The sequence below is a fragment of the Bombina bombina genome, chromosome 4, assembly GCF_027579735.1.
Source record: "Bombina bombina isolate aBomBom1 chromosome 4, aBomBom1.pri, whole genome shotgun sequence".
NCBI classification, from domain to species: domain Eukaryota; kingdom Metazoa; phylum Chordata; class Amphibia; order Anura; family Bombinatoridae; genus Bombina; species Bombina bombina.
In genome coordinates this window covers 995,308,801-995,336,666 of record NC_069502.1, presented here as the reverse complement: position 1 = coordinate 995,336,666, position 27,866 = coordinate 995,308,801, and the positions used below count along the sequence as shown (strand labels likewise).

At 39.4% G+C, this 27,866-nt stretch overlaps 1 protein-coding gene across 1 annotated transcript in view; it reads right to left on the bottom strand.

The window, feature by feature from the left end:
* Positions 1–27,866, bottom strand: part of COMMD1 (copper metabolism domain containing 1) — a 602,893-nt gene that overhangs the window by 332,595 nt on the left and 242,432 nt on the right. Inside the window, exon 2 of the mRNA XM_053712054.1 lies at positions 24,993–25,274. Coding sequence (XP_053568029.1) covers positions 24,993–25,274 — 282 coding nt within the window. The remainder of the gene's footprint in view (positions 1–24,992; positions 25,275–27,866) is intronic.

Genomic DNA, 27,866 nt, shown 5'->3' with positions numbered 1-27,866 from the left:
TGCAATGTCTGCCGACTCAGAAAATCCGCTTCCCAATTTTCCACTCCTGGGATGTGGATAGCAGACAGGTGGCAGGAGTGAGACTCCGCCCAAAGAATAATTTTGGTTACTTCTTCCATCGCTAGGGAACTCCTTGTTCCCCCCTGATGGTTGATGTACGCAACAGTCGTCATGTTGTCTGATTGAAACCGTATGAACCTGGTCCTCGCAAGCTGGGGCCAGGCCTGGAGAGCATTGAATATCGCTCTCAGTTCCAGAATATTTATCGGTAGAAGAGATTCTTCCCGAGACCAAAGACCCTGAGCTTTCAGGGATCCCCAGACCGCGCCCCAGCCTATCAGACTGGCGTCGGTCGTGACAATGACCCACTCTGGTCTGTGGAACATCATCCCTTGAGACAGATTGTCCAGGGACAGCCACCAACGGAGTGAGTCTCTGGTTCTCTGATTTACTTGTATCTTCGGAGACAAGTCTGTATAGTCCCCATTCCACTGACTGAGCATGCACAGTTGTAATGGTCTTAGATGAATGCGCGCAAAAGGAACTATGTCCATCGCCGCCACCATCAACCCGATCACTTCCATGCACTGAGCTATGGAAGGAAGAGGAACGGAATGAAGTATCCGACAAGAGTCCAGAAGCTTTGTTTTTCTGGCCTCTGTTAGAAAGATCCTCATTTCTAAGGAGTCTATAATTGTTCCCAAGAAGGGAACCCTTGTTGACGGGGATAGAGAACTCTTTTCCACGTTCACTTTCCAGCCGTGAGATCTGAGAAAGGCCAGGACAATGTCCGTGTGAGCCTTTGCTTGAGGAAGGGACGACGCTTGAATCAGAATGTCGTCCAGATAAGGTACTACTGCAATGCCCCTTGGTCTTAGCACCGCTAGAAGGGACCCTAGTACCTTTGTGAAAATCCTTGGAGCAGTGGCTAATCCGAAAGGAAGCGCCACGAACTGGTAATGTTTGTCCAGGAATGCAAACCTTAGGAACCGATGATGTTCCTTGTGGATAGGAATATGTAGATACGCATCCTTTAAATCCACCGTGGTCATGAATTGACCTTCCTGGATGGAAGGAAGGATAGTTCGAATGGTTTCCATCTTGAACGATGGGACCTTGAGAAATTTGTTTAAGATCTTGAGATCTAGGATTGGTCTGAACGTTCCCTCTTTTTTGGGAACTATGAACAGATTGGAGTAGAACCCCATCCCTTGTTCTCTTAATGGAACAGGATGAATCACTCCCATTTTTAACAGGTCTTCTACACAATGTAAGAACGCCTGTCTTTTTATGTGGTCTGAAGACAACTGCGACCTGTGGAACCTCCCCCTTGGGGGAAGTCCCTTGAATTCCAGAAGATAACCCTGGGAGACTATTTCTAGCGCCCAAGGATCCAGAACATCTCTTGCCCAAGCCTGAGCGAAGAGAGAGAGTCTGCCCCCCACCAGATCCGGTCCCGGATCGGGGGCCAATATTTCATGCTGTCTTGGTAGCAGTGGCAGGTTTCTTGGCCTGCTTTCCCTTGTTCCAGCCTTGCATTGGTCTCCAAGCTGGCTTGGCCTGAGAAGTATTACCCTCTTGCTTAGAGGACGTAGCACCTTGGGCTGGTCCGTTTTTACGAAAGGGACGAAAATTAGGTCTATTTTTTGCCTTGAAGGGCCGATCCTGAGGAAGGGCGTGGCCCTTACCCCCAGTGATATCAGAGATAATCTCTTTCAAGTCAGGGCCAAACAGCGTTTTCCCCTTGAAAGGAATGTTTAGTAGCTTGTTCTTGGAAGACGCATCAGCCGACCAAGATTTCAACCAAAGCGCTCTGCGCGCCACAATAGCAAACCCAGAGTTCTTAGCCGCTAACTTAGCCAATTGCAAAGAGGCGTCTAGAGTGAAAGAATTAGCCAATTTGAGAGCATTGATTCTGTCCATAATCTCCTCATAAGGAGGAGAGTCACTATCGAGCACCTTAAGCAGTTCATCAAACCAGAAATATGCGGCAGTAGTGACAGGGACAATGCATGAAATGGGTTGTAGAAGGTAACCCTGCTGAACAAACATCTTTTTAAGCAAACCTTCTAATTTTTTATCCATAGGATCTTTGAAAGCACAACTATCCTCTATGGGAATAGTGGTGCGTTTGTTTAAAGTAGAAACCGCTCCCTCGACCTTGGGGACTGACTGCCATAAGTCCTTTCTGGGGTCGACCATAGGAAACAATTTTTTAAATATGGGGGGAGGGACGAAAGGAATACCGGGCCTTTCCCATTCTTTATTAACAATGTCCGCCACCCGCTTGGGTATAGGAAAAGCTTCTGGGAGCCCCGGCACCTCTAGGAACTTGTCCATTTTACATAGTTTCTCTGGGATGACTAAATTTTCACAATCATCCAGAGTGGATAATACCTCCTTAAGCAAAATGCGGAGATGTTCCAATTTAAATTTAAATGTAATCACATCAGATTCAGCCTGCTGAGAAATGTTCCCTAAATCAGTAATTTCTCCCTCAGACAAAACCTCCCTGGCCCCCTCAGATTGGGTTAGGGGCCCTTCAGAGATATTAATATCAGCGTCGTCATGCTCTTCAGTAACTAAAACAGAGCAGCCACGCTTACGCTGACAAGGGTTAATTTTGGCTAAAATGTTTTTGACAGAATTATCCATTACAGCCGTTAATTGTTGCATAGTAAGGAGTATTGGCGCGCTAGATGTACTAGGGGCCTCCTGAGTGGGCAAGACTCGTGTAGACGAAGGAGGGAATGATGCAGTACCATGCTTACTCCCCTCACTTGAGGAATCATCTTGGGCATCATTGTCATTATCACATAAATCACATTTATTTAAATGAATAGGAATTCTGGCTTCCCCACATTCAGAACACAGTCTATCTGGTAGTTCAGACATGTTAAACAGGCATAAACTTGATCAGAAAGTACAAAAAACGTTTTAAAATAAAACCGTTACTGTCACTTTAAATTTTAAACTGAACACACTTTATTACTGCAATTGCGAAAAAACATGAAGGAATTGTTCAAAATTCACCAAATTTTCACCACAGCGTCTTAAAGCCTTGAAAATATTGCACACCAATTTTGGAAGCTTTAACCCTTAAAATAACGGAACCGGAGCCGTTTTAAGCTTTAAACCCCTTTACAGTCCCTGGTATCTGCTTTGCTGAGACCCAACCAAACCCAAAGGGGAATACGATACCAAATGACGCCTTCAGAAGTCTTTTATAAGTATCAGAGCTCCTCTCACATGCGACTGCATGCCATGCCTCTCAAAAACAAGTGCGCAACACCGGCGCGAAAATGAGACTCTGCCTATGCTTTGGGAAAGCCCCTAAAGAATAAGGTGTCTAAAACAGTGCCTGCCGATATTATTATATCAAAATACCCAGATAAAATGATTCCTCAAGGCTAAATATGTGTTAATAATCAATCGATTTAGCCCAGAAAAAGTCTACAGTTTAAATAAGCCCTTGTGAAGCCCTTATTTACAATCGTAATAAACATGGCTTACCGGATCCCATAGGGAAAATGACAGCTTCCAGCATTACATCGTCTTGTTAGAATGTGTCATACCTCAAGCAGCAAGGGACTGCAAACTGTTCCCCCAACTGAAGTTAATTGCTCTCAACAGTCCTGTGTGGAACAGCCATGGATTTTAGTTACGGTTGCTAAAATCATTTTCCTCATACAAACAGAATTCTTCATCTCTTTTCTGTTTCTGAGTAAATAGTACGTACCAGCACTATTTGAAAATAACAAACTCTTGATTGAATAATGAAAAACTACAGTTAAACACTAAAAAACTCTAAGCCATCTCCGTGGAGATGTTGCCTGTACAACGGCAAAGAGAATGACTGGGGTAGGCGGAGCCTAGGAGGGATCATGTGACCAGCTTTGCTGGGCTCTTTGCCATTTCCTGTTGGGGAAGAGAATATCCCACAAGTAAGGATGACGCCGTGGACCGGACACACCTATGTTGGAGAAATGTTTGCACAATACCATGTGCAGGAGTTCATCGGATTGAAGCAGCTGGTGCTGTGCAATAACCAACTAATCGCTAACCATCTAATTGATAATGGCATTCTTTGACAACTATTTTTATGATCAATCTTACCGATTAGTTGTTGCAGCCCTAAACTAGTGTTAAAAAACATCTAAGTTGGTTCTGCGTTAATCTAAGATCTGCTGCACAAAGTATAGCTTGATATACAACATTAACGTTTAGTCAGGGATATAAAGACATAAATTATAATGGAAGTCTGTACTATTGAATTTACCAAACTATCTCCAAAGCTACGGCTGCTCTCATGCTCTTCAGATACAGCACTGCTTCAATAAATTGGTCAATGTTGGCTAACTAACTAGCTACTATCGACTCAAGATATAAACTGAGCAAGCAAGCAAGCAGGTTAGAAAGCCGATCTTAGAAAAAGAAAAGATGTCTGCAGCAGAAAGACGTCACTCTGGTTGCCAAGCGCGTTCTATGTTAAAACTCCCCAGAATCTGAAATGGCGGATTAGGTTCTCACCCAGTACTATCGGTGAATCCCGACCTAACAGTGCAAACACTAATTGCAGACATAAGACAAGCTAGAGGGGCGGATACTATGCAAGCCCCCTAATGCTTCACAGAGTCCAAACTACTTGCGTGGTAGAATGCAGACAAGGAGAAGCTGCGCATGATATACAAAGCGTGCCACTCATAAAATAAAGTAACTTGAAGAAAACCCGCTTAAATATGAGCCCACACAAATTAAACAGGCAATACATAAAAACTATTGCAGAGAATAGCTATACAGTCCACAACAAGTAAATAATCGATTTGCACACAATAAAAATAAGCCAAAAATACACATCTCACAAGGGGGATATACTTTGAATTCCTAAATAAAAATGAACCCCTTAATTTAAGTCACAAGCGTGCCTGCGTCCTGCCTAGAAATACCCTGTATATAAAGGATATATATATGTCCCATAAATTGCAGTTAATTTTCCAGTGTTTTATAAGTGCCCACCTCCCCACCTGGAAGATAAAAAAAAGGCAGTTACCTTCAATCTAGTCGTCTGGCAGGAGGACAGCCTACCCGGTATGAGAGGACGCCGCTCCTCACAGAGACCTGTAGAAAAAATAAAGAACAGAGTAAACCTACTCTGGCTTTCTATACTAGAGTAGTAAATATGTTAGGAAAACGCAGTGAGGCCCACCTCACAAGTTTCTAACTGCTTTAAAGCCACCACTACTCTACTGAAGAGATTAACGTGGAATACGGCTAGACCTAATCTTGAAAAAAGGGAAAGAACAGAGTAAACCTACTCTGGCTTTCTATATTAGTAAAAAATCTTGCTTGTAGTGAAATAAATCCAATTTTCTTGAGACACCAAAACTTTACTTCCTCAATGCACCAAGGCAAAGAGAATGACTGGGGTTTGTGGGAAGGGAAGTGATACTTATCAGCTTTGCTGTGGTGCTCTTTGCATCCTCCTGCTGGCCAGGAGTGATATTCCCAACAGTAAATGATGACGTTGTGGACTCACCATATCTTAGGAAAGAAACACCAATTTTTAAATATGAATATGTTCACAATTTCAACATACAATTATATTTCTCTGCAGCTTCCATTGTTCAACACACCCTAAAAACCCACCTTGTAGCTTTTAATGCATCACAATGCAAAATACCTGCATACTAACCACAGCTTGTGAAATAATTTGTTTTAACCACATATAAAAGCGTCAGTAAACACCTTGTAATGGTATTACATTATGTTGCCTTGCTTTAGAATTACATATCAGCAAGTCCAAATAATTAAACAAATTTTAAACACCTTTGGCTGCAATTGTTTTTCAATAGCCAAATTACATCCACTATTCGCCTTATTTGGAGGAGCAGCTGTGGGCTTGAGCCTGCAAAGTTTGACAAGGGCTTTAAATGGACAGTAAACACATTAAAATGTTTATATAAAATGTTTTGTTACGTGTAATGAAACAACTCTGCAATATACTTGATTTATTTTGCCCCCCATTTTGTATAATTTAGCTCTGAAAATTAAAGATTTTCTAATTCTCAGAACAATTGCAATTGTTTCCCAGGCTGCCCTAAATCATGTTAAAAACGGCTGCTTTTTTTTTAAATTATAATTTTAGTAGCGTCCAGCAGGGGGTGCAGCTGTACATGCATAAGGAGCAGTGCAGCAGTCTTCCTTTCTCTATGGCACTGACAGGCCATGTGCTGAGGGGGAAGGGCTTAGGGCAGGTGTTCTATCAGAATCAGCTCCTTTGTCAGAATCTGCTCCTTCTTACTGCGCATGCTCTGTATGACGTAATCGCACTCCACATATGTTAAATAGGAATGTGTGGAATGCGATTATGTCATTCAGTAACATGCGCAGTCAGAGGGAGCAGATTCTGACTTGGAAGCTTTGCTGCTTAAACAAATGCGCGCATGCGCTGTTAGATCGCTCATCGCTTGTTGTCACGGTCAGGAGGAAAAAGGCAACAATTACAGTGCGCCCTGTGTGTAGCCAGGATATATGTCCACCTTAAAGGATTACTTTCTGTTATAATTTTTAAGCCAAACAACTAACATATTAAAGTTAATAAACATTAATTAAAACCTACTGACCTATATTTTCTCCAAAATGAAGTTTCATAACGTTCTAAAAGTTATATCTTTTATTCCCCGATGATGTCACGTTATCCTGCCCACTATTTTCAGCACTGTGTGTTCAAAATACTTAAACCAATGAAATTGTGTTTAAAGCGCCATTTTGAAACCTAGATATTGTAAACGGATTGGTACAGAGCAAAGGATAACCACGGAGTGGGTTTGGAAAACAATTAAATTTGCAGACAAGATTTCTGATATACGGTAGAGATATGTTAATGAAATGCTATTGATAAAAAGCGTATTTGGGGTAGTTAGTTAGTAACAGGCATAGAAAATATTTACTTACAGTGGCCCTTTAAAGAAAGATGCTAGGAGGAGACTCAAGGAGGAGCCAAAGTTCGATGTGACACGATAGTGAATATATATATATATATATATATATATAATATATATATATATATATACTGTATATACTGTATATATATATATATATATATACACACAGGACACGCTGTAATTGTTGCCTTTTTCATCCTGACCGTGACAAGCGATCTAACAGCGCATGCGCGCATTTGTTTGATCAGCAAATTCTGACACTACAGCTTCCAAGTCAGAATCTGCTCCCTCTGACTGCAGATATTGCTGAATGACATAATCGTATTCCACACATTCCTATTTAATATATGTGGAGTGCGATTACGCCATACAGAGCATGCGCAGTAAGAGGGAGCAGATTCTGACAAAGGAGCAGATTCCGATAGGCTTTCCCTAGTCAAACAGAGCACAGTCTCAATGAATGGAGAGGAAAAAAACACAAGGAAAGAGGCGCCGTATGTGTGAATCTGAAACAGCCAACATCAGATAGAAAACATGTGCAGGGTACTCACAATATGAAAAGGCACTCCAATGTGCCAATAGGAGCAGGCTGGTATTCACAGCAAACCAGCTGGCTGAACAGGCAATCCAGGATAACCAAAGTGAGAGACTCAGAATCTGGATCCCACGATATGGAGACAGGAGCTAGGTGCAAACAAAGGCACACCACTGTGTGAATCTGTAGGAGTACACTGATAAATTCACAATCTGTACAGGGTACTCACATTCTGTAGCGGCACTCAATTGTGCCAGTGGAAGCAGGCTGGTTTTCTCAGCAAACCAGCTGGCTGTATAAGGAGTAAAGCAGGAGCCTCCGCAGTCCTCCGGATAAAACAGGTAGCTCAGAAATAATCAATTTGGGATGAGGATCAAATAGACCAGAAACAGAAACTGTTTAGGGTGGTGACCACCCTAAACAGTTTCTGTTTCTGGTCTATTTGATCCTCATCCCAAATTGATTATTTCTGAGCTACCTGTTTTATCCGGAGGACTGCGGAGGCTCCTGCTTTACTCCTTATACAGCCAGCTGGTTTGCTGAGAAAACCAGCCTGCTTCCACTGGCACAATTGAGTGCCGCTACAGAATGTGAGTACCCTGTACAGATTGTGAATTTATCAGTGTACTCCTACAGATTCACACAGTGGTGTGCCTTTGTTTGCACCTAGCTCCTGTCTCCATATCGTGGGATCCAGATTCTGAGTCTCTCACTTTGGTTATCCTGGATTGCCTGTTCAGCCAGCTGGTTTGCTGTGAATACCAGCCTGCTCCTATTGGCACATTGGAGTGCCTTTTCATATTGTGAGTACCCTGCACATGTTTTCTATCTGATGTTGGCTGTTTCAGATTCACACATACGGCGCCTCTTTCCTTGTGTTTGATTCTAGATATATTAACCTTTGGAGGGTGAAGATCGAGTGCTGCCTCTGGTTTTGAGAAGACGGATATTTCTACCTTATTTGAGCACCTAGGACTTTGATCTTGTCTTTCATCCAGGACCTAGGACTCTGGTATCTAGTAGTGTGCATACACACACCAATACCATATTTTGTCATATTTGTTATCTGTGTATTGATGGTTTGAAACATATATTTCTTGGTAGCGCCCCCTATTGGGTTTTTCCCTTTGTTTTCACAATGGAGAGGAAAAGACTGCTTGCACCAGTGTGAGCTGCTAGAAGCATGTGTGACCACCTCTACTGATATAGCTGAGATTCACCTGGGCAGCTTCCAGCCAACAACTAAACAGTAAGTACATAAATGTGCTCTCAGCAAGTGTGTGGGGTTTCTTCAGAGCTGCAGTGAGATCCTCATGTATAATACAGCCATTTCAGTTTATGTTGTATAAATATCTGGGTCTCCTACATAGGAAAATAATAAAACAGTTTGTTTTACCATTCACAGCAGCAGTATGTGTCACCTATGCATTGCTTTGATGTTTGTTTAACTGTAGTTAACAATCCCTTGCTAGGCTGCACATGTACATTTATATACAATTCTGCAATGGGAGTTTGTGTACCCCAGGGCAAGTGAGGAGGGCTGCATGGAAATATGGAAGCATATTATCTTCTTAAAAGCATTTTGTGTTAGTGATCATTCAGATAAGCTGTGCTGTTTTTTTTCTTCTAAGTTAATCATTTTTTGGCTTCTAGGAGGAAATGGCTAAAAACAGGCTTCCTGTAGCATTTTTATTAAAGGGACATGAAACCCATCATTTTACTTTCATGGTTCTAATTTGCTTAGTTCTCTTGGTATCCTTTGCTGAAAAAGATAACTAGGTAAGCTTAGGATCTGGGAGCTATCTGCTTATTGGTGGCTGCACATATATATCTATTGTCATTGACTTAACAACGTGTTCAGCTAACTCCTGGTAGTACATTGCGGCTCCTTCAATAAAGGATACCAAGAAAATGAAGCAACATTGATAATAAAAGTACATTGGAAAGTTGTTAAAACTGTATGCTCTATCTAAATCATGAAAAAATGACAACATTTGGGTTTCATGTCCCTTTAAGTTATTACACGTGTGCATACATTGTGGAGCTTTTGATTGCATTTGCATTCTTGCAGTATTATTAATCTGTAACTTTAAGGGACATGAAACCCAATGTTGTTGTTTTTTCATGATTCAGATAGAGCAAAGGGGCCGCATTGCTCTACTGGGAGCTAGATAAACACATCAGGTGAGACAATGACAAGAAGCATATATATACAGCCACCAATCAGCCGCTATCTCCCAGTAGTGCATTGCTGCTCCTGAACAAGCACATAAGCATACGAGCCCAGCTGCTTTATAGATCACCTTCATGAGTGCTGAATTGCAACAGTGCAACTCTACCCATTTGTCTCTTAAAAATGAATATTGTACCTATGTTTATAGGGCTGCAGAATATGTTGACGCTCTACAAATAACAACTAATAATAAAAATAATAACAATAAAGGATACCGAGAGAACAAAGCAAATTTGACAATATAAGTAAATTGCAAAGTTGTTTAAAATTGTAAACTCTATCTGAATTGTAAAAAGAAAACAAATTGGGTATCAGTGTATTAAGATTAAACTAAAGGACTCTTGTTTACTATATGTAATTTAAAAAAAATATTAGAAAGTCTTTTATTTTCCCTTTGCTAGAGTCTACCTTGACATGGTGGCAGGCTTGATATTTTTTTGGCCAAAGTATGAATATGGGGGGGCCTGGACACTTCTTTAGTAAGGGGCCCCAACATTTCTAGTGGAGGCCCTGCGTATTACCCAGCACTATGGCACCAACCTTGGGGTGGCAGTGCTGGTGTGGGATGCTGTGAGTACTTTGTATGTACATTCATATATTATATTTACTGTTTATTAGGTTACAGTACATGTGGGGCTCCTCTTTGTGTCTCATTGGCATCCGGTGATTGTAGCATTCAAGGTTTTAATACGAGAGATCAGTAATTTAAATAGGAAAGCAACATGGCTTTAGGTGTACATGAGGGCTGCACACACTCTATGCAGCATGAAAAATAATGGTCAACGTGTGATCGCTCTAATTGTAGCTTATTTAGTTTAGAATAAATTTTAGATGTTTTTTTTATTTAGTTGTGAATCCGGTGTGTACAGACCTTCAATTCTACCAGCCTACATGGTCACCGTATTTTTAAAGAGGCAATGAATGTGCTAAAAAAAAACGTAAAAAAAATCACTTTGAGATTACAATACATTTTCAATAAAGTCTAGTAAAACACCTTTGTAATAAACTTTTATTATTTTGTACCCTTTTCTGCAATTAGATTTAGAAAAAAGTTGGCTTCAGTAAAGGTTATTCCTGGTGGGTCCTGCTGGCTATGGGTCCGCCTGTGGTGGGTTCTGCTGGCTATGGATCCTGCTGTGGCCTGTGGTGGGTTCTGCTGGCTATGGGTCCTGCGGTGGGTCCTGCTGTGGCCTGTGGTCGGTCCTTCTCACTGTGGCCTGCTTTGGGTCCTGATGGCTGTGGGTCCTGTGGCTGTGAGCTGATTCGGTGGTGCAATGGGCCACTTGACTGGATTTGTCCCCCAGGCCTAAGGCTGCCAGCCCTCCCCTGGCTTACTTTTGGAGGCTAACCCTGCTACATATATGTCCCTGATTGGCTGATAACAGCTGCAAAACAATGCAATTTAAACTAACTTTATGACAATGATTAGCCTTGTTGTCTGCAGACTAAAGCCCAGATTAGCTCCTCTTAATAAGGAAAGTGTTGGGTGGAATTTGCTATTGATAGACAACTACAGTAGACAGGAGGTAAAATTTGTTTTAAAAGCATTTAGACTTGGTTTTTATGTGATATATATCACTTGCTATTATCCTGCTTTAGACTGCTTTTGTTGTGTTTCCTATTGTTCTACGGAACGCCCTTTTACTAAGATGCGCATATCACGTAGTCTTGTCTGCATGGAACCCACGTAACATGAAATGTAACCGAAACAAATTTTAGTTTTGATAAGTGAAATTAATCTCTTCTTTATCTGTCTATTGCCTAGCAACCTGCTAGTGGGGAGCTAGGTGGTGTGATTAATAATGACCAATCACATACAGTCTCTTCTTGGCCATTTTTCAGAGAATATGAATGATAACACAAAAACTTTTCTTTCACTCATGGCTAGTGTTTGGCTGAAGCCATTTATTATCAATCAACTGTGTTTACTCTTTTTAAATCATAATGACAACAAAAACTACCCAAAAGTTTACATACCCTGGTGATTTTGGCCTGATTACATGCACACAAGTTGACACAAAGGGGTTTGAATGTCTATTAAAGGTAACCATCCTCACCTGTGAACTGTTTTCTTGTAATTAGTGTGTGTGTATAAAAGGTCAATGAGTTTCTGGACTCCTGACATACCCTTGCATCTTTCATCCAGAGCTGCACTGACGATTCTGGATTCTGAGTCATGGGGAAAGCAAAAGAATTGTCAAATGATCTGCGGGAAAAGGTAGTTGAACTGTATAAAACAGGAAAGGGATATATAAAGATATCCAAGGAATTGAGAATGCAAATCAGCAGTGTAAAATCACAACCAACCAAAAGTGCAATATAGTAAAAAACATAACAGTGCACTGTTTAATCATAGTGAACAACACTAACGGCTAGATTACATTAAAGTCTATGGAGTTGGAAATGTGAACAGAGCATTGGTAAAGCTTACCAATCAAATTTAATCTAAATCTAGCCATATAATTGTAAAATGAGTGTTCATAGGAATTAACTTGATTTTTCCTATGAACACTCTTCCTGCAATTATATAAGCTAACTAAGGATTTTCCTCAGAGTGCAGTATGCTTGGAACATAATTGTGCAAGATCAGAACCAGCAGTATAACAGGCAATCTAGCAATTAGAATAATTTTTCGAAAGTTAGTGACAAGTTCTTTTTAAGGAACAGAAGCATCTCTGCATGTTCAGCTATAAGTCTGTTTCTGCTATCAGTAAGGACGTTTGACTCTAAGCTGAACAGTCTTTCACTTTCCACACTACTGCACGATTACAGAGAGCCTTTGAAAGGATTTCCCATGGGTGAAACCACTTAATCAACAGGCAATAGTCCCTTCACATCCCTCTGACAAACTCTGTACTCTGAGAGGAATTGAGCTTCAAAATGCTTAGAAGCGCTTTTCACAGAAGGAAATCAAGCACATCTTGCTTCACCACCTCCACTGGGAGGCAAAGTTTGTAAAACTGAAGTATGTGTGAGGTGGGAGGTGTATTTATAGGCATTTTGAGGTTTGGGAAACTTTGCCCCCTCCTATTAGGAATGTATATCCCATACGACATTAGCTCATGGACTCTTGCCACTTACATGAAAGAACGATATTTTTGGGCCATTTTAGCTAGAAATCTCAGTTTATTAACTACAGTGATCTCTCCTACAATAATACAAATAACAGCTATTGGCAGAACAGAAGTGAACAATTTTTAGTTTAGTCTCCACAGCTTAAAATGAAATGGGAAAATGCAGTTTGAAAAAACACCACAAGATGGCATATGGGTAGAAAGTGGAGGTCTCTGTTTAAGTATTGGTGCATTTGCACAAGTACAAGTACTCATGCAAATACTTGGTATTGGCGCTGATACCAATAGTAGTATCGGTAAAACCCTACTTCAGATAGGGCATTCAATTTTTAACAACTTTCCAGTTTACTTATATCATCAAATTTCCTTTGTTCTTATTTGTTGAAAGCTAAACCTAGCAGGCTCATATTCAAATTTCTAAGCCCATTAAGGCCGCCTCTTATCTCAGTGCATTTGACAGTTTTTCACAGCTAGACAGCGATAGTTCATGCGTGTCCTTGTGCTCACTCCCATAGAGTTATTTATAAGTCGGCACTGATTGGCTAAAATGCAAGTCTGTCAAAAGAACTGTAATAAGGAGTCTGCAGAGGTTTAGATACAAGGTAATCACAGAGGTAAAAAGTATATTAATAGAACAGTGTTGGTAAAAAGTATATTAATAGAACAGTGTTGGTTCTGCAAAACTGGGGAATGGGTAATAAAGGGATTAGGGGTAGAATAACCCTTTAAACATGCAGGAAATTAATGTGCACAGCTGATACTGAAGTCATAATTGCTCCCTTGGTGGTTTGGTTACAACTTGGGCAGTCTATTGGTTCACAGTCGCATATGTCTAGAATTTAGATGATAAAGTGTTTATTTATTCAGCATGGATACATTAAAACCACCACACAACATTTTTAATAAGTAATTTTAGATTTAACACGTTAAAAAAAAACTACAATATAATTTCCTAAACAGAAGAAAACAGAAAAAAGACATTAAGCATTTGTATATGAATTGTGCTTACCCAACTAAAGAGGCCCAAAGGCAAATTCTGTAATCTACAAATGCTGAAAATCAAATAGCTGTTTGAAAACCTAGGTTACAGTTTTTGCTTTTTGTCCTCTCTACTGAGTATAGGACAAAGCACAATATTGTGACTTGCCATAGAACAAGCTACTGAGTCACTGGATGAGAGCTTCTCTATGTTTAATATGATCATGATACATATCATTTAATAAATAAGTAGCATGATTAAGGACCTAGTGTGGGCTTGAAACATTGATAATTTGGACCCAGATGGATAAATAAAGGTCCTTTTTATTACTTTTTTCTGGATGAACTTATTCATTGAATTATATGTATGGGGAGTGGCAAACCCTGTCTGTGTCTAAATTGCAACAATTAAAAGTGGCGCTGTGTCTACTTTGCTTCTTTTCAGTTATTATAATCCTGAGGAATATCTCCCAAAAGAGTGATGGCAGACACCAGATGTGAAATCCTTCCTGCCAGATGTGCCTACAGGGATGGGCTGCACCTCACTGATAAGTCCTACGAAATTAATCTGAGTTATTTGACAACTGCTGCCTACTGAGGAGGCACTGCATGCTAGTGTGAGGTCATATGCTATTGTCTGCTTTCATTCTTGCCTGCCATATTTTTCTATGTGACTTGCATGACTCAACTTATTTCAATCTAATCAAAATGTTCATCAATCTAAATCAGATAACATTTGTTGTATCTGTCTAGGATTTGGTCCTTGAGTAATCTGATTGTGTAGAACAGTTTGCATTCAATACAAGAGCCTGTGTTCCCTGGCAATGTCTAAATGTCTGACATGGCATTACACAATATTATACATTAGTCAGATCCTGCATATAACAGTTTGTGACTGAGGGAAATGAGACTTGTAGTCTTGTTATTACTATTATTATAAGTTATTTGTAGAGCGCCAACAGATTCTGCAGAGCTATAAACATAGGCGGTATACAAGGTAACATTTATAGGGATCAAATGGGTAGATGGCCCTGCCTAGAGTTGCACTATTGTAGTCAGCTCTTATGAAGGTGATCTACAAACAGCTGAGCTCTTAGGCTTACCTGCTAAGGGGGTTCAAGGGGATAGCAAAGGAGGAAAGGAACTTGGGTTAGGAAAGGTTAGTGTAGGTTGTATGCATCCCTGAACATTAGAGTCTTTAGGGGTCTTGTTGTAAAGAGATATGCAGGAACAGGCACAATAGGCCCCTATCCATCATATGGAAAGCGGCCAAGGTTCCCATGCTGGTGAGCGATGCAGCATCCTCTGTCTGATGTATTCGTAACCACAAGGCTTGCCAGGTAAGCAGGAAAAATTAGTCCAGGATGTTCAAGACCACCAGCTCTGAGATGGCAGAGACGTTAGGAAGAAAATAAATAGTGTAAAGACTGCATCTTGATAAATGGAATCTATAGTGATAACGTTTTTGTCAACAAAGAAATTACAGAAAACTCATCTAATCCAATAATTTATTTAAATAAAAGTTTTCAAAAATCTGAAGGAGATATATTCAGCCCAGGTATTCTGTTCCTTTGATGTATTTATCACCCCCATCTCTGCCAGATGGGGGTGATAAATACTCAATCTATCAACTATTATAAGTTAAAGAAGGAGCCGGATTTCATCTTCTGAAATCCTAACACACTAAAATCTGTGCAAATCCAGATCTTAGTGAGCTGTACTTTCCCAACAAGAAACCCGGCTCAGAAAAGAGCTGAATGCGCTGAGCAGCTGCCTTCTTACGCATACGACTGTTAATTAAACTGGAAAGTGTCTTATCAGCTAAGCTCTAATCCTGTATTCCCTCTAAGGCCCTGTTTCTCAGCAGCTAGGCCACAGCGGCCCTGCTGGTGGGCCATGAACATGACCACTAATACCCTGCTGTTCGCACGTTCGTTATTTCAGATGTGTCAAGCGACGGGCCTGTCAGAGTGCCATTGTACATGAACGCATGTAGGTAGTTCAGTGGGAGGACAGAGTGACGAGGAGCCGACCGGACTGCAGGTAAGCAAATCAAGTAAACCCACTGACACTGATGAACCCCACCACTGACATTAATGCATTGTAATTAATATATATTGAACATTTAAACTGAACCCACTGACAAAAAAATTGTTAATATTAAAAATGTTCAATTTTTATTGCACAAATTATTATTAAATACATTTGTGTTAAAGGGACAGTCTACTCCAGAATTTTTAGTTTAAAAAGATAATCACTTTATTACCCATTCCACAGTTTTGCATAACCAACCAAATTATATTAATATATTTTTTACCTCTGTGATAACCTTCTTTCTAAGCCTCTGCAGACTGCCCCCATATTTCAGTTATTTTGACAGACTTGCATTTTAGCCAATCAGTGCCCTCTCATAAGTAACTCCAGGGGTGTGAGCACACATGAACTAATGCCCTCTAGCTGTTAAAACGGTCAAATGCATTGAAATAAGAGACAGCCTTCAAGGTTTTAGAAATTAGCATTAGCTTTCAACTAAGAATACCAAGAGGACAAATCAAATTTGATGATAAAAGTGAATTGGAAAGTTGTTTTAAATTGCATGCCCTATCTGAATCATGAAAGTTTAATTTTGAATAGACTGTCTCTTTAAATTATGCAATTAATTTGTGCTTTGCATAGCAAAAAATTATATAAGAAAATATTACACTGCCCCACCCAGTTACTTCATAATGCCACCCGGCTGGCAAAATATTCTGTGGAAATCACACACACATATATTATAAATATTATATTATATAACAACATACATATATAGATAGATGTGTTTGTATAAATATAAATATATATATATATATATATATATATATATATATATATATATATATATATATACAGGTAGCCCTCAGTTTACGCCGGGGTTAGGTTCCAGAAGGAATGGTTGTAAATCGAATCCGTTGTAAATTGAAACACAGTTTATAATGTAAGTCAATGGGAAGTGAGGGAGTTAGGTTCCAGGCCCCTCTCAAACTTGTCATAAGTAACACCTAATGCATTATTTTTAAAGCTTTGAAATGAAGACTTTAAATGCTAAACAGCATTATAAACCTAATAAAATAATCACACAACACAGAATATATAAATAAAGTAAGTTAAATAAACAGAAACGTTTGCTAAACAGCATTATAAACCTAATACAATAATCATACAACACAGACTTCACTTGCATTTTTCTGCAAACAGTTCTTTCTATGCATTCCAATCTGGACTAATTTATAGACAGGAAGATCTTGTTCCTTTGAAATCTGCTCGATAGCTCAGGTCTGGTTAAACTGATTAATTTCAGCTTGCTTGGCTTTGCTGCAACACAAGCGGACAGCTCCACCTACTGGCTATTTTAATCAATGCACTGCTTCTCAATAGCAGTCACATGACTGGAAAAAAAGGTTGTTATTCTGAAACGGTGTAAATTGAACCGTTGTAAACCGAGGGCCACCTGTATATATACACACACACAAACATACATATACATACACACACAAAACACACACACACGGAAATTGACTGCACTCTCAAATTTAAGTACAGGTATACCCCGCTCATACAGCGGGTTAGGGACCGGAGCCCCGCTGTAAAGTGAAAACCGCCTTAAAGTGAAACAAGGCAGTTTTAGCTTTCTTTTCACTTGCCAGTGTGTTTAAAAACTTGAAATCATGTTTGAACTAACATATATTAGGGGTGCAATAGTGCTAGGTTTAGTTTAACACTAGCACAGCACAGTATTCAATTAGTATTCAATAAATACTGTACCTGTAAAATAGTGACAATTACTGTAGTAAAATTTGCCAGACTATAGCACTGAGACACAGATTGCACTGTAATGCTGTAAACAGAGTGAACTGTGCATAACAAAATGGTGCCAGTCACTTCTCTCGCAGTCTCACAATGATTACAGCACTGTTTCAAAATCACTGGAGGATGAACTTCAGCTCCACAAAGCACTGTATTAGCGAAACGCTGTAAAGTGAAGCGCTGTAAACCTTTCTAAAAGTATATATTGGCACAGTGTTACTACATTCAGCGTTCAATTACATTTGCAAACATATTAATTTCAATTAGATTTCGCATACACAGATTTTAGTTTTTTTAGCATTACTGGGAACTTTGCTACTGTCTTATAAATCCCAAAGGGATCCTGTAATTACAAGATTTTTAATTTGCCTGGTAACAGATTAACATAGCAGAGTATGAATACTGTTAGAATAGATTAGCACCTTGTTTTCTACAATGGTTTTTCCAAACCTCACCACCACTTGCCTTAAAGGGACAGTCTAGTCCAAAATAAACTTTCATGATTCAGGCCATGTCATTTTAAACAACTTTCCAATTTACTTTTATCACCAATTTTGCTTTGTTCTCTTGGTATTCTTAGCTTGGTATTCTTAGCTGAAAGTTTAACCTAGGAAACTCATATGTTAATTTCTTAGAACTTGAAGGACGCCACTTTTCTGGATGCATTTTGACAGTTTTCACCACTAGAAGGCATTAGTTCATGTGTGTCATATAGATAACATTGTGCTCACGCATATGAAGTTACCAAGGAGCCAGCACTGATTGGCTAAAATGCAAGTCGGTCAAAAGAACTGAAATAAGGGGGCAGTTTGCAGGTACAAGGTAATCACAGAGGTAAAATGTGTATTAATATAACTGTGTTGGTTATGCCAAACTGGGCAATGGGTAATAAAGGGATTATCTATCTTTTTAAACAATACAAATTCTGGTGTAGACTTTCCCTTTAAGTAAGCTGGGGAAGCCAATTGGTACTTGTTACTGAAGTAGGCAAGGCTAGCCACTATCATTTTTTTTATATGATTGTAACCAATATTTTGTATTTTATTATCAGATAATCTCTGCTGAGGCCAATTAGGGATATGTATATGGCAGGGTTAGGCTTGTGAAGCCTGCTATGTGCACTTGCAATTTTCATAATCAGAAAATGCTTAAAAGGGTGTTAAACAGTCTGTTTCATTCATATAATAAAAAAGCACTAAGCTGTGTTATATACTTAATAGAAATAACGGCAAAATGTTTTATTCACCTATTTAAATGGATTTTTCCTTTTATTTCTTTTCCCCTACATTTGTGCAGTGTCCTTTACTTTCTGTCACAGCCTTACAAGAGGAGGGGAATCTGCAGGAAGGTTTATCTTAGCCTAATTCTATGTTGGTAACTATTAAAGGGACATGAAACACAATCTTTTTCTTTTATCATGATTCAGACAGAGAGCTAGCTGCTGATTGGTGACTGCACATTTATGCATCCTTTCATTGGCTTACATATGTGCTCAGCTAAGTGAATAGACTAGATAACATGGAGTCAGACTTGCTCATGCCTAGATCAGTCACAATGTAACCTAAGTTTCAAAGATGTCAGCTTCCCTATCACACTGGGGGCACAGGGCTACACTGAGAATTGCTAAGTGCTCATTATGCAAGAAAATAAATAGTTTTTTTTGCTTTTGGTTTATTTTGATTTATTTTTTATTTCTTCTCCAGATTTTTTATTGTTTAAAAAGATAGATAATCCCTTTATTACCCATTCCCCAGTTTTGCATAACCAACACAGTTATATAAATATACTTTTTACCCCCTGTGATTACCTTGTATCTAAGCCTCTGCAGACTGCCCCCTTATTTCAGTTCTTTTAACAGACCTGCATTTTAGCCAAACAGTGCTGACTCATAAATAACTCCACATAAGTGAGCACAATGCTATTTATAATGGCATGAACTGAGATAAGTGGCGGCATTTAACCCCTTAACGACCAAGGACGTACGCCACACGTCCTCAAAAAAAAATACAGTTAATGACCGAGGACGTGTGGCGTACGTCCTTGGTCTGGAAAGCAGCTGGAAGCGATCCTGCTCGCTTCCAGCTGCTTTCTGGTTATTGCAGTGATGCCTCGATATCGAGGCATCCTGCAATAACCCCCCTTGGCCATCCGATGCAGAGAGAGCCACTCTGTGGCCCTCTCTGCACCGGACATCGGTGGCCGGTATCGTTGGTGGGTGGGAGCAAGTCTGGGAGGCGGGTGGGCGGCCATCGATGTGCCGAGTGGAGTGGAGGGGGGCGGGATCGGGGGCAGGACAGACGGGGGCGCGCGTGCACGGGGGGCGGCGGGCGGGCGCGTGCACGGGGTGGGAGCAGGAGGGTACCGCTACACTGCAGAAAAAAAAGTTAAGAAAAGTGTTAAAAAAAACAAATAGATGATCATTATTATTTTTTTATAAGGGTTCCTGAAGGGGTGGGGGGTTGGTCTTGGGGGGGGGGGGGAAGCTACACTACAGAAAAGGGAAAAAAAAACAAAAAAAACATACTTTTTGTTACTAAACTGGGTACTGGCAGACAGCTGCCAGTACCCAAGATGGCGCCCATTAAGGCAGAGGGGGAGGGTTAGAAAGCTGTTTGGTGGGGGATCAGTGAGGTTGGGGGCTAAGGGGGGATCCTACACAGCAGCATATGTAAATATGCCAAAAAAAAAAAAACAAGACCAAATATAGCTTTTATTTTAGTACTTGCAGAGTTTCTGCCATTACTTAAGATGGCGGGGATAATTGTGGGGTGGGGGAGGGAAGAGAGCTGTTTGGGAGGGATCAGGGGGTCTGATGTTTTAGGTGGGAGGCTGAGCTCTACACTAAAGCTAAAATTAACCCTGCAAGCTCCCTACAAGCTACATAATTAACCCCATCACTGCTAGCCATAATACACGTGTGATGCGCAGCGGCATTTGGCGGCCTTCTTATTACCACAAAGCAACGTCAAAGCCATATATGTCTGCTATTTCTGAATAAAGGGGATCCTAGAGAAGCATTTACAACCATTTGTGCCATAATTGCACAAGCTGTTTGTAAATGATTTCAGTGAGAAACCTAAAATTGTGAAAAATTTAAAGTTTTTTTTAATTTGATCGCATTTGGCGGTGAAATGGTGGCATGAAATATACCAAAATTGGCCTAGATCAATACTTTGGGTTGTCTACTACACTACACTAAAGCTAAAATTACCCCTAAAAGCTCTCTACATGCTCCCTAATTAACCCCTTCACTGCTGGGCATAATACACGTGTAGTGCGCAGTGGCATTTAGCAGCCTTCTAATTACCAAAAAGCAACGCCAAAGCCATATATGTCTGCTATTTCTGAACAAAGGGGATCCCAGAGAATAATTTACAATAATTTAAGCCATAATTGCACAAGCTGTTTGTAAATAATTTCAGTGAGAAACCAAAAGTTTGTGAAAAAATTTGTGAAAAAGTGAACAATTTTTTGTATTTAATCGCATTTGGCGGTGAAATAGTGGCATGAAATATACCAAAATGGGCCTAGATCAATACTTTGGGATGTCTTCTAAAAAAAAATATACACATGTCAATGGATATTCAGAGATTCCTGAAAGATATCAGTGTTCTAATGTAACTAGCGCTAATTTTGAAAAATAATGGTTTGGAAATAGCAAAGTGCTATTTGTATTTATGGCCCTATAACTTACAAAAAAAGCAAAGAAGATGTAAACATTGGGTATTTCTAAACTCAGGACAAAATTTAGAAACTATTTAGCATGGGTGTTTTTTGGTGGTTGTAGATGTGTAACAAATTTTGGGGGTCAAAGTTAGAAAAAGTGTGTTTTTTTCCATTTTTTCCTCATATTTTATAATTTTTTTTATAGTAAATGATAAGATATGATGAAAATAATGGTATTTTTAGAAAGTCCATTTAATGGCGAGAAAAACGGTATATAATATGTGTGGGTACAGTAAATGAGTAAGAGGAAAATTACAGCTAAACACAAACACCGCAGAAATGTAAAAATAGCCTTGGTCCCAAACGGACAAAAAATGGAAAAGTGCTGTGGTCATTAAGGGGTTAAAGGGACATTAAACACTTTGAGATGGTAACATAAAATGATAAATTGTATATATAAAAAAGCTCTGCAATATACTTTCATTATTTATTTTGTCCTCTTTGCCTGTAATTCCATTCTGAAATTGTAAGCTTTTCAGTTCCTGTTAGAAATGGAAGTGCAGAATACTGTTAAATCCAGCACAGCCATTGGCTGCACACTCTAGTGACCTATTTATAACTGACCCTAATTGGCCACAGCAGAGAAGGTAACACAAGTTACAACATGGCAGCTCCCAGTGTTTTATAGACACTAAGACTTTACACTTATTTTGTCACTTTTTAAGCAACTAATGAAACTTTAAAAAATACATCTACATGTTACTCATGGACTAATCTTTTCTTTGAATGTATCATTCTATCTAGTATGTATTTAGTGTTTAATGTCCCTTTAAGGACTTATAAATTAGCATATGAGCCTACCTAGGTTTAGCTTTCAACAAAGAATACCAAAAGAACAAATACAATTTGATGATAAAAGTAAATTGGAAAGTTGTTTAAAATAGAATGCCATTTCTGAATCATGAAAGTTGAATCTTTACTAGATTGTCTCTAACAATTTTACAGTTTAATCTTAAAGTGTTTACTGTCCCTTTAAGATCTGGTCCTGATATTCCCCTTATTGCAAAACTGTTTTTTTCCTCTGCTTTTCATTCAATGGCTTAAAGAGACAAACATATCTATAGTTTATAGAAAACAACTCAACACTACACTGTAAATGGCCTGCATTAAAAAATGTTTTAAAAGCTATGACATTTGTTATAGCCCAGATATATGATTTTAAAAGCCTTTTGTCTTCACTGCTTAATTATTCTTTAAGCCCACACATAAATGAACTAATGCACTGTATCCATGTAACATAAGCCTCTGAAGTCTGCACTTGCTCACATATAAAGGTCAGTCTAGGTAATTCTCCCCTAAACAAAAGATTTGTACAGGTAATTCCAAACTTGTGTTTTTGGCTATATGGGCATCTGCAATGTCAAGGTAAAAAGATACAGAACTAAAAGTTTTTCTGGCCACAGTTAGAATAGAATATAGCAAATGGATAGAGAGTTCAAACTTAAAATGTGACATTTTTTTTTTAATTTGAAACAAAAAGTAGAAAAACAAATACAAGGGAGATAAAAAAAATGGTCAATATATAAATATCTACAAATGTTTACACGGCTGATTATAAATAAATAGATACTTTGTAAGATGTGTGAACTGAAATACTAAAATGATATATTCACGTGTATACATGGGTAATATACTAGTTTATATACTCAATGAAATAAAAACAAGCATGTTGGAACTTAAAGGTACATAAAAGTACAAAAAACAAAATGCTGTAATATGTTTAAACTACAGTTGAGGTTGTTGATGTTGTGTAATCAATGACATCATTGATGATGTCATCACATAGCAAATCAAGCTCAATATTGGATAAAATAAAGCGTTTACTGGCACTTTACATTAAAACCCTAACAAAACTAACCGAAAAAGCCATAAAACAATTCTAATATATTATTTAATTGTAGAATATAAAGGCCTAAAGCTAGTGGTACCCATAGTAAAAGAATAAGGAGCCAGAGGTAGGAAACGATAAAAGCTTATTAAAAGGCGGATTCTAGTATCACAACCACTTTGTGCGTTTACCATGTTCATTGCGCTGCTGATCTCTTTTGAACACCTATAAGTAGCTTTAATTTGTAAAAAAAAAAAAAAAAAGTGAATAAATAATCTGTTGGCTCTCTACAAATAACTGATAATAATAATAAATCGGAACTCTTATGGCAACTAAATAACTAAAGCTAAACACTGTGCATCTAGCAAGCAGCTGCTTCTGTGCCATATGCCAGGATGTAATAATACTTCCTGAACAAATAATACACACTGGGCAGCTGTGTGCCAGGGCCAGACGGACATATTGTTTATTTGTTACAGAGGAAATTGTTATAGTTATGTGTCTGTGGCTTTATGTTTAGAAAAAAAGACAATGTAATGGTTCTTGGATATCATTTGCTTATATTCCTTATTTATTTTTCACTTGGCTTTGCTTCTATGGAATGGAAAACTAAATGACAATATAAAGCACACCTCAAACTCCTGATGAGATTACCGATTCCCCTCTTCTGCTGGAAGGCTACATTTTAAAATTAAAATAGTATGGTTATACTACTATCATGGTCTCACTTTCAAATGAAATTAAACTCAAGATGTAATTCCCTATAAACTGCATTCCTTGTAAATTATGTGTTGTAGGAGCCACCTCCAAATCCACACTAAAACTCACTGGTGGCCAGTAAGGTAGGTGATGACCATGATCCTAGGGGTTGAAGACCTTCTTTCAAATTAGGCATCACTTGGCCCTCTAGGTCAAAGGCAAGGGAAGTGGGATAGGGCTGTTTGGACAACACTTCCCCTCAGTTTAAACAGCAGTTTAACCTGCTGCAGCGGGTGATCACCAGTATTACAGAAATCAACTACATCTTACAGGTATGAATGAAACCCCACATTTTAAAGGGAAGAGACCTTGGTTTCAAACAAGGGGTTTCATGTCCTAGTGACTGATGCAAGTATTGAGATATGAGTTCCATAATAGCCCCCCTACACACCTGACAATGAGGAAGGGCCTCTGGCATTCTGTGTGACATTATCACACACATACGTGGTGATTTGCATACATTTCACCCATCAGCTTATGCCTGTGAGGATCGAGGGCCTCGTGATCAGCCAATCAAAGAGAGCCTGCAGCCCCCGAAGAAAACTGCTCATTGCTGTGGTTCTAAATCTGATGTATAAACTCCAGTGAATGAGGTTCACAGAGTCAGGCTATGACTAGTGGGCGGAGCTAAGTATCAGGTAGACAGCCTACAGGGGCACATTATACCACAATAGGAGTCTCTGAGTTTTAGCAATAATGCCAGCAAGGATAATATGTCATCATTCACATTGTAGGGGTTGAGTGCATGAACAGAACAAATATAGTTTTCAGAGGTGTTTTACATCAAAAGCAATCAAAATAAATCACAAAATGTATAGTGGCATTTTGAATTTAATATCCCTTTAACAAAATAGTGCAGCGTATAAATATTGTACTCCTTATTCTGTCAACACAAGGGTCCAGATTGGAAGGCAAATAAACACCCGAGGTCTAACGCCTTTGTTCTAGATACTTTTGTATTACTTATTCACCTGCAGGAAATAAAAAAGCTAGATGTGTGCAATGGGTCACAGATTGTGCCAAAAGGAAAACATGTTCTTTGCAAGAGATAACTGCAGCTGTATCTTACCTTGTTATGTTTTCCAATCTCCATCTCTACTATAGCAACAGGAGTGTTTACTTGATCTGTATGCTTGGACTGTGACTTTAGATCTATTCTCCAGTTCATGCTCTTTAGAGTGTTTTGCCATCTGCTGTTACTTATCATACTTTCCCGAATCTTTGTCTTGTGGTTCTTCCAGAACTTAGCTATAGCTGCAGCCTGCTCTGTTGTGATTCCTTTCTGCTTTTTAGTCTGAGCAGTTAGAAAAGCTTCAATTTGGTTCAAATCCATATCTGCTGAGGCGATGGACTGAAAACAAAAAATACACGTTTCATTACATTTATGTATATAAATGTGAATTTCACTGAACAAAATTAAGCCGTGCTAAAGATTCAAAGCATTAAAAAAAGACATGTAAATGTAACAAAAAAACTCCCTGATAAGTATTTTATTATTGCCCAGTTACTTTCATTTAACTACAATATGCGTTTCATCCCTGCAAGTTCATTTCAGCGCTAGAGCAGCAATGCACTATTGGGACCTAGCTAAACATATCTGGTCAGCCAATGAAAACAAACAAATGTGTGTAACCACCAATCACAAGCTAGATCACAGTAGTGCATTCCTACACTGAGCCTACCTTGGTATGCTTTTAAACCAAGGATAACAAGAGAACATAGTAAATTTGATAAAAGAAGTGAATTGAAATTGCATTCTCTATCTTAATCACAAATTTTATTTTGGCTTTCATGCAAAGACACCCCAGCCAAAGGCTTAAATATCTCCCCCACGTCCCTCATCCCCCAGTCATTCTGCCAAGGGAACAAGGAACAGTAGGAGAAATATTAGGGTGAAAAAGGTGCCAGAAGAATAAAAACTAAAATACAGCCGCACCATAGATTAAACGCGGGTGGGGAGCTGTGGACTCTTCCCGTTAGAAGAAAATTATCAGGTAAGCATAATTTAAGTTTTTCTTCTTAAATGGGAAGAGTCCACAGCTGCATTCATTACTTTGGTAAAACAATACCCAGGCTATAGAGGACACTGAATGCAAACCAAGGGCGGGTACAGAAGGCGGCCCCTTTTCGAAGGGCACCACAGCCTGAAATTACACAACACCCGATAAAAAACTGTAACGCTTAGAAACAAGGGGGTAAAAACCTGAAAGAACCAAGTAACTGCCCATCAGTTAAACAACCTAGAAGGCCATGTTAGAGACCACTCAGAAGTCCTAGAATCCATTGAGCACAAAAAGCCCCCGAGGAGCTAAGTCCTTCAGGTTTTCTACTCATACGTAACTAACCCCCAACCGAAGGAAAATAACCTTCACCTACCTCCGAGGGGGAAAACAGAGGACCCATAAGAGATTTAAAGGACCACAACTAAGGAAAACAACCTCAAAACTACTAAAGCGAAATCAAGGTTGCTAAAGATAACCGCCCAGGAAAATGAACTCCCTGGAAGGACAAGGACCAAGATCAACTCCACACTTATGAAAAGGCGATCACGAGAAAGTATCAGATCCCTGATATAACAACACATGACTTATGGTGCTTCAAGGAAGCCATAAGCTCCTCCACTGTACCATAGTCTAGCAGACACTACCGCTAAACTAGTCAAACACAGGTAAGAAACCTATATAAAACCGAAGAATTCGGAGCCCGCAGCCAGGATATAAAACTAATTAACCCATCAAAACAAAAGGCTAACTTGAGAAACCACACAGTCACCTCTGCATTCCAGCCTCAAGGCAGCAAAGCTGACCCTAAGCCATCATGGGAGACTTGCACAGAGAATGCAGAAAAATATCGACGACTACTCTCATCCAGGAAAAGATCCGGACCTTAAAGAACATCCAACACCAGCAATATATGAAACCAGTGGAGGGAGGATAACAGTGAACCCCCCACCAAAGGCAGGAAACCAGGTTAAAAAGCTGCCACAAAGGAAGTCAAACTCCAAGCCTTCAGCTACTTAGGCAGGGTAAATATCCCTTAGGTCAACAAAATTTGCATCAACTGGCAGTACACGGTCAAGACTCCACAAGGCAGTCAGATACCCTTAACCCCCACTCCGTGGTAATGGACACAGTCCAAAAATATTGGTAATGTCCGAATACAAAAAATACAACATTCTCGGAACTACACCTCAGAAGAAAAAGGAGGGGCCTAAAAGGAACGAACCCATGGGAGAACAACTCTGACCATTATTTAAATCTTGTTAGCTACCACGAAGCCATGACAGACACTTATACGCTTCCTCAGAGGGGAAGGCAAACATAGTATATTAAGTGTAAAAAGTGACCCCTCTGAGGAAGCGCATAAGTGAAACGCGACCGCGTCAGGTGCATCTTGTTCATTTTTTAACTAGCCCTCTGCTAATTTTTGACTACTTTAAAAACATAATTTATGCTTACCTGATAAATTCCTTTCTCTTGTAGTGTAGTCAGTCCACGGGTCATCCATTACTTATGGACTATATCTCTTCCTAACAGGAAACTGCAAGAGAATTACCCAGCAGAGCTGCAATATAGCTCCTCCCCTCACATATCATACTCAGTCATTCGACCAAAGCAGACGAGAAAGGAGGAACCATAGGGTACAGTGGTGACTGGAGTTTAATTAAAATTTAGACCTGCCGTAAAAACAGGGCGGGCCGTGGACTGACTACACTACAGGAGAAAGGAATTTATCAGGTAAGCATAAATTATGTTTTCTTCTGTTAAGTGTAGTCAGTCCACGGGTCATCCATTACTTATGGAATACCAATACCAAAGCTAAAGTACACGGATGAAGGGAGGGACAAGGCAGGAACATTAAACAGAAGGAACCACTGCCTGAAGTACCTTTCTCCCAAAAATAGCCTCCGACGAAGCAAAAGTGTCAAATTTGTAAAATTTTG